General features: G+C 35.5%; 2 protein-coding genes across 2 annotated transcripts; one reads left to right on the forward strand and one right to left on the reverse strand.

Annotated features, from left to right (window-relative positions):
• Nucleotides 1–602: 602 nt before the first annotated feature.
• LOC124823439 (uncharacterized) lies at nucleotides 603–4477 on the forward strand. Its single transcript, XM_047295640.2, has 7 exons — nucleotides 603–947; nucleotides 1223–1475; nucleotides 2076–2276; nucleotides 2366–3002; nucleotides 3083–3171; nucleotides 3244–3303; nucleotides 3402–4477. Exons 1-7 carry the CDS (start codon nucleotides 771–773, stop codon nucleotides 3443–3445), a joined length of 1461 nt encoding a protein of 486 aa, XP_047151596.1. The 5' UTR covers nucleotides 603–770; the 3' UTR covers nucleotides 3446–4477.
• Nucleotides 4261–6544, reverse strand: HCEF1 (high cyclic electron flow 1). Its single transcript, XM_047295641.2, has 4 exons — nucleotides 6033–6544; nucleotides 5568–5792; nucleotides 4659–5165; nucleotides 4261–4562 (listed from the first exon to the last, which is right to left on the reverse strand). The coding sequence occupies exons 1-4, from the start codon at nucleotides 6456–6458 to the stop codon at nucleotides 4491–4493; spliced, it is 1230 nt and encodes a 409-aa protein (XP_047151597.1). The 5' UTR covers nucleotides 6459–6544; the 3' UTR covers nucleotides 4261–4490.
• Between the last annotated feature and the right edge of the window lie 491 nt (nucleotides 6545–7035).

Below are 7035 nucleotides of genomic sequence, written 5' to 3' on the forward strand. Positions count from 1 at the left end.
ATATAAAAATCACGCCTTTTATTTTAAATTGGAAATGATTTTATAAATTATTTATTTATGTTAAGATATTCACTATAGATTTATTTTTATTTCCTATACATTATAGATTTATATGTTAAACAACTGCAGCAATTTCATATTTAATTTACTTAATAGCTTTTATTTTCCTTTTCTCATTATAAATATAAGTTAGTGAACACTTTTGTTTTGAATTGTTTTTACCTTATTAAAATAATTCAATTTATGAATTTAAATAAAAAATATAATATTTAAAATTAAATTGCTAGAGAAATTAATTTTGTCCATAATAAAATATTTCTTACAATATAGTTTGACTGTTCAAAGATGTCTTTCTTCAACCTTCAAAATGAAGAACTCAAAGATTTCATTCTATCTTAGTTTTATAAAATATTCTAGCTTAAGTTATTGACTATGATTTATTATTATAAAATATAATATTTATTTTTTACCAAACTAAATTTTAAATCATTATTAATAATAAAAATGAATCATGAATTGACTTACCTCCACCAAATTTTGTTGGGTAATAAATATTCCTGGTTCCTTAACCTCACAAAATCTAAGATTTTGAGTGTGGGAGAACGATTTGCTTATTACCGCCAAAACTGCAAGTTTCATGCTCTAGTTCAAAAATTCTCCCGCGTTCTTTGTTGCATCCTTTTTAACACAACCAATTCACCAGTCTCTCTCCCTCTTTCATCACTCTCTTTCGTTTCATCTGATCTGATCTGATCTGAGAGTAGCAACAGATGGCGGGGAAGCAATCTAAAGTCAGAAAGCCAGAGGTGTTTGGGAAGGGAAAGGTCACGCCTAATCAGATTGCTTTCATAGTTGACAGATACCTATGCGACAACAACTTCTCCATCACTCGCTCTTCCTTCAGAACCGAAGCTTCTTCCCTCATTGCCAATTCACCCATCCACGAGGTATCCCTGCACCCTATTTTGAGTTTTTGCATCTTCTTCCCCCTTTTGTTTTTACTCGCATTTGGACAGACTTCGTTTTTATTCTTAAAGTAGGGTTTTTATTTTTTAGATTCTGCTTTATATTTTTCCCAACCCTTTTGTTTATATCCGTTCTTATGAAGATTTAGGCATCTGGGTGGTAATTTTTTAAAATTGATTTTTCAATTTTTAATATTTCTTCGATGTATTTGTTCAAGTGGGTATTTAAGGTGTTGATGGAAAATTTGGGGTTTTAGGCACCGAAGTCTTTGTTGACTTTGGGAGAGATGCTGGATGAGTATATTTGCCTGAAGGAGCAGAAAGTGATGTTGGATCAGGAGCGGATTGTTGTAGAGCAAGAGAAGAAACGGGTTCAGATGTTGTTGCAAGGCATGCAGAATGTAATGACTGCTTACAATGCTAGTGGAAACCTCTCTACTGCAGCGTCTGCAGCAAAATCTACAGTTGCAGCTATTAATCAACCCACATATACTCTCAAATCTCAACCAGGTAAAACCTTTTCCCCTGCCTTAGATGTTTTTCTTAATATATGAGCACGCTGTTTGATAATTTTTCTTCTTGGAGAAATATATAAGTTCTCTGATGCATAAATTCCCTACTTGATTGATTAGTCAATATTCAAATCATGTTTTAAGAATTAGCAAAATAAAGGCAACTAATTGCAATTATCATAACATGTTTAAGCTAGGAATGAGGATACTGGCTTATATGTTGTGTAGTAACACTTATCAACAGCCTTAGGTTTTGGATCTGGGTGTAATTGAATAAAACCTTTTAAGCACCAAGTTCAATTTGAAGTGATACCTGTCCACCGAGATGTGGTCAGGAAATAAAAGTAGAAAAAAGATTCACAAATCTATTATCTTAAAAGTCTTAGATTGAAGATGATGTCAATAATGTAGTTTAATTCATGTTTCATTGATGTTGTGTCTTTTTTGTGAATCACTTTGGAATGAAAGTTAGTTTACCTTTGCATGGTAAAGCATTGTTCTCCATTTTCTACTGTCTCGTTTTCCACTAGTTCAACTACAAAGGCCCTTTTAGGCTACGTTAGTGACGTATTGATCTTGTCCACTGCTTTTATATTAGGAATCCACACTTCTGCGCAAAGCAAATCGAACACGCTGCCACTGCCTCAATCTAGCAATTCTAATGCTGGGAGTGGAAATATCTCAACACAAACACTGAATGTATCTGACAGAAAGAGAAAGGATACTAAAGCTGTGGATGATCCATTGACTGCTAAAAAACCTCGTGGAAGATCATCCAATAGGAAAGTTGTTGTCCAAGGTATGGTTATCTCGTAACTTTAGCATGTGTTAATTATTGGCTAATCTAAAGAAATCATCATACGCATTGTGCTGTATCTCTATTCACAGGTCAAACTGCTCTGCAACAATCTGGTAATGCTGTCAATAGAATGGTAGCTCAGCCTTCTGCAGTTCAATCTTCAACTATGAACTGCATACCCAGGGAGTCACAAGTCCAGGGATCCAATGTTGCTAAATGTTTATTCAACCAATCTACAACTTCTGTTCCAAGTAATTCACCAGTTCCAAAGACACCTCCTAGAACAAAATCTTCTCACGGTGATACACATGTATCTCCTGCGGAGATTTCTTCAGTAGCGGTTACACCCAGTCGATGCACTGTGATTTCAACAAAGAGAGTTATGGTCAGCCCTGCAAAACAGATGGCATACATAGAGATGAGTCGTTGTATTTCTCCTGTCAAGGCAAATTCAGAGAAGATAAATAAGAGGGATCATGTTAGAAGCAGGTTGAACTTTGATGCTGCTGATGTGCCTGGGAGCTCGTACAATCCATTGTCCAATGAGATTTCTACATCCGAGTCTGAAAAGGAACTGGACATATTTGACATTGATTTTCCTAATTTTGATGCCTTAGGGATGGACTTCTCCTTCACAGAAATGTTAAATGATCTAGATTTTTCTTGTGAAGGCATAGATTTTTCTAGCCATCCAACACCAAGTCCTTCAATGGATAATGCTTCAGGGTATAGTTTTTTGTTTATTGCTGAAGGTCTTATTTTGTTATCATCCCAACTCTCCTATCTGATGTACTGTTGTTTAACAGGTCATCTCATGAATGCAATGATAATCATGCTACACCTGAGTTTTCAACTGTGGCTGAAGTACTATGTGAGAAAGACATGAAAATACTAGGTAAAAAGACTGACTCTATCAGTTTTATAAGTCAAATAGATCATAATTAACTGAAAAGCTTTCATATTGCAGGCCCTGATTGTTTGTCTGCAATGAAATCTGTCACAAAAAGCATAACAGTTATAAGCCCCGGTAAAAAAAATTTTCAATCTTTTCATTTTTACTGAAGTTTTCCAATCATATAAATTTTCTTTACTGATAAGTATGAACATGTTTCGTAATATGTCCAGAGAAAAATCACCAGCAGTCTGTGGATAAGGAAAATTGTACATAAAAAGTGACTTTGGAGAATGACTCAGCCTGACTTGTTGATGCGAGCTCTCTGCAGATGTTTATATCTATTGTTCCAAAGAATTGTTCGCTGACGTTGAACTTAGTTTATGATGATAACCCGCTATTCATTTATACCTTTCAAGCTTAGCCTATTTGGTCAAGCTTAAAAAGTGATTGTAGATAGCTTCCTCCTTTGTTTTGGTTTATTATAAGGATTAGTCTTATTGGGGTTACATTTAAATCTCAATTTTGGTCATCAGCCTTGTATTGAAATCCAAGTCATTTAAGTAATTTCTGGTTCTGTCTTGACAGTTCAACTTTCATGTAAAAGAGGGAAGGGGAAGACCAGTTATGCTGGGATTTAAGTTTATTAGGAATCTTAAAATTGATTACCATGATCGTACTCCTTTTGTACTTGTTAACTGTTGCGGAAAAACAAGATATTAATTGATGAACTTATTCATTAATTCTGTTTAGTCTAAGCTATTTAAGTGATTTTTCTTCTACCTTAATCATTCAGTACTTATTTTAATTTAGTAGTGTTAATACATTGGTGCATTTATGTCAAGTTTCATCCACTTTGTAATAACTGATATGCTAGTCTAATTATATGTAACTTGTCTTGCAGTTTAATAAAGTTCCCATTGTTTTGGTCTTGTTACATATACCCTGTTCATCTGAAGTTCTCACTGAGGATTATATAAAGGCTTTTTCTAGGATACAAAATTTATCATGTCGAAACATTTTACGTGATTGTATGAGTATGGACAGGAGGTTTGAAATTAACTGACATGATTGCTTCTCTTGCCACAAACAGACCAGAATGGACAAAATTATATTCAATTTGAAACATGTCAAATATAAGTAGCTTTTGTTCTAAATAGTCTGAAGATTTTCGGCATTACTTTTTTCTTTGCATCAAAGAATGAAGGGAAAGGGGGATAAAAGGAGTCTTCCTTTAAAACCACATGACTGTTATGCTTTAAAAGTTCTGATTTGGGATATACTTCATACACAAAGTCCACGCTTTTGCATTAACATATCATTTAAGCCAGGTACTTTTCCACCTTCTCTACCTCTTCTACGCTCCCAATGTATAGTGGCACACGTTGATGAATCTGTCCATAAAAGATAAAAGAGTAAGACTATGCAATATAACACTCACCACTAATTTTGAAAGCGTTTAGAGACATTCAAAGTCCATTTGTACTTACCTCCACCGGTTGAATGTCCAGTATTCTCTGATGGCCATCTGAACCTTTTCCACCAGCCTGTTCTACAATGAAGCTCATGGGAGCACATTCATATAGAAGCCTGAGCTTCCCATTTTTGCTTTTTTTGTCTCTGGGGTACCCATAAATGCCACCATATAGTAGTGTCCTGTGGAAGTCTCCTACCAGGCTACCAATGTACCTTGCAGAATAAGGCTTCCCACTAGGACCAGGGTCCTTGAGATCATCGATATATTTCTTTAACTTATCATCCCACAACAGATAATTTCCTTCATTGAAAGCATAAATTTTGCCTGCTCTAGGTATCTGGAGGTTTTCCTGAGTCAAAACGAATTCTCCATACATAGGGTCCAGTGTAAACGCAAACACTCCTTTTCCAAGTGTGAGAACAAAGATGATTGAGCTAGAATACATGCAGTAACCAGCAGCAAGAAGGTTGCTTCCAGGTTGGCACACATTCACAACACACCTTTGCTCTGTTGTGCCAAGCTGCAAATTAGCAATATGCATAACGTTAAGTGATGAATTTCATTAACAATCCGTTTTTTTGCAAAATGGATATTTTTTTATTCTTCCTTTTGATGATAAAATATAATGCAGGGAGGGAGGACGGTTGTTCCATGTTCAATTTCCAAGTCTCAATTTGAATCATTAGCAGGAATTGAATCCAAAATCTTTAGTGCATACATCTTTGATCTTACTTATTAGCCAACCTTTTGATAGTTTTTTCAGTAATCTTATTAAATTATCTCAGCATCTTATAAAGATTCAACTGAAAATTAGAAGAATGGTAATTTGCTTTTTATAGTAACATGTTCTCCACTCGTTTCACTGCCACTTTTTTTCTTTAGCCTTGTTAGGCAGCAATATTATAAGATAATGAATACTCACTGTGGGGTCATCACCAATGTCAGCGAGACATTCATCATTGGGGCTGTATATTCCAAAAATGGACCCAGTTGACACTGCAGCATCAATATTGGATGATCCATCAAGTGGGTCAAACACTACAATGTAGTTGCCAGAATAACTCTCTTCAACTGCCACTGGCACATCCTCTTCTTCTGATGCTATTATTCCTGTCCTCCCACTTGACCTCAAGCAGTTTGAGAAAACCTGATAAATGAAAAAAAATCCCTTGATTGTTAAGCATAGCTACCTAAATAAAACCTTCACATTCAAGGGCCAAAAAGTTTTCTTGCCAATATCGGCAAACAATCCCTTGTACTCTAGTCCTCTAGGATATATGTTTTCACAATTTTAACTTGGCCAAAATCAAAGTCACTGAATTGAACCAACTGGGATGCATAAATCTAGAAAGAAAAACCAAAGGAATATTGAAATTGCAACACTGACCTCATTTGAAACAACATCAAGCTTTTTCTGGTCTTCCCCTTGAACGTTAACAGCTCCTTGAACCCCGGTGAGGTTGGAAATGTTAGCTCTTTGCACCAAAGAAGCAATCTGCTTGCATGCCATGGAAATACTAGACAGCACAATAGTGAGTTCTGCATCAATCACTCCAGCTTGCTCTTGCTTCAGCAACCAGTTAGTGAGTGTTTGAAGCTCGTATCCACTTCTTCTCTTGGTTTCTGTGGTTGCTTCCCCCACAGCCATGCACCTCACTCCAGACCCACCCACATGCCTTCTCCTGCTACTTGAACTTGATAGCACTGATTTGGTGTCAAAGACACATAGTTGGAAAGGGCACAGACGTGAGGGGGAGCAAGGCTTTGAGAAAATCAACTGGGAGGATGCTGTTGCTGCTGCCATTGCAACCATGGTTGATGCAAAGTTTTATTTTTTTTGGTTTGTTTATTTTAGCTCTATGTTGTTAGTGGTGGTTACATGGATTGTGTTCTAAGGCACCGATGAGAGGAAGATATTGTGAGGCAGGGAATGATTTGTGATACTGCTGGTCCCACTTATCTTCTTCATATACTCTTCCTTTTTGTGATTGTGATCACTTCCTCATACCAATTGTAGTACCACCAGGGATACTTATATTTTTGTTGCACCTGTGGCCTAAACCAAATCAAATGGTGGATTTCGCAGCTAAGATTGAAAGGGTAGCCAGGTCAATATTTTTCTACAATAATTTATAATTTTTTATAATATATTATTTATTAAAAATAACGTTTTTTTTATTTATTGGGATAGTAACATGGTGTCAGTTGCAATAATGAAACGGGGCTTGTTGTTTTACAAATAAAATTGATAGCATGTGTAAACAAAACTTTTCCAACTTCAAATATGCTGAAATAATATCTTTAGATCATTTACCATATTTTGTTTGCTTCGAAGTTTGTAATTTCGTCCTAATTTTGTCTTATAATACATTTTAAAAGATTAAAAAAGA

The sequence above is a fragment of the Vigna umbellata genome, chromosome 5 (genome assembly GCF_029865625.1).
Source record: "Vigna umbellata cultivar VRB3 chromosome 5, Vumbellata_1.0, whole genome shotgun sequence".
NCBI classification, from domain to species: Eukaryota; Viridiplantae; Streptophyta; class Magnoliopsida; order Fabales; family Fabaceae; genus Vigna; species Vigna umbellata.

Bases quoted from the DNA above. Each gene is read 5' to 3' on its own strand.
- HCEF1 (XM_047295641.2), bottom strand. From the start codon at position 6,458: ATGGTTGCAATGGCAGCAGCAACAGCATCCTCCCAGTTGATTTTCTCA. The intron at 5,166-5,567 runs GTGAGTATTCAT...GCTAATTTGCAG, and splicing joins ACATTGGTGATGACCCCACA to CTTGGCACAACAGAGCAAAG. The intron at 4,563-4,658 runs GTAAGTACAAAT...TTTTATGGACAG, and splicing joins TGGACATTCAACCGGTGGAG to ATTCATCAACGTGTGCCACT.
- LOC124823439 (XM_047295640.2), top strand. From the start codon at position 771: ATGGCGGGGAAGCAATCTAAAGTCAGAAAGCCAGAGGTGTTTGGGAAG. The intron at 948-1,222 runs GTATCCCTGCAC...TTGGGGTTTTAG, and splicing joins CCAATTCACCCATCCACGAG to GCACCGAAGTCTTTGTTGAC. The intron at 3,172-3,243 runs GTAAAAAGACTG...TTCATATTGCAG, and splicing joins GAAAGACATGAAAATACTAG to GCCCTGATTGTTTGTCTGCA.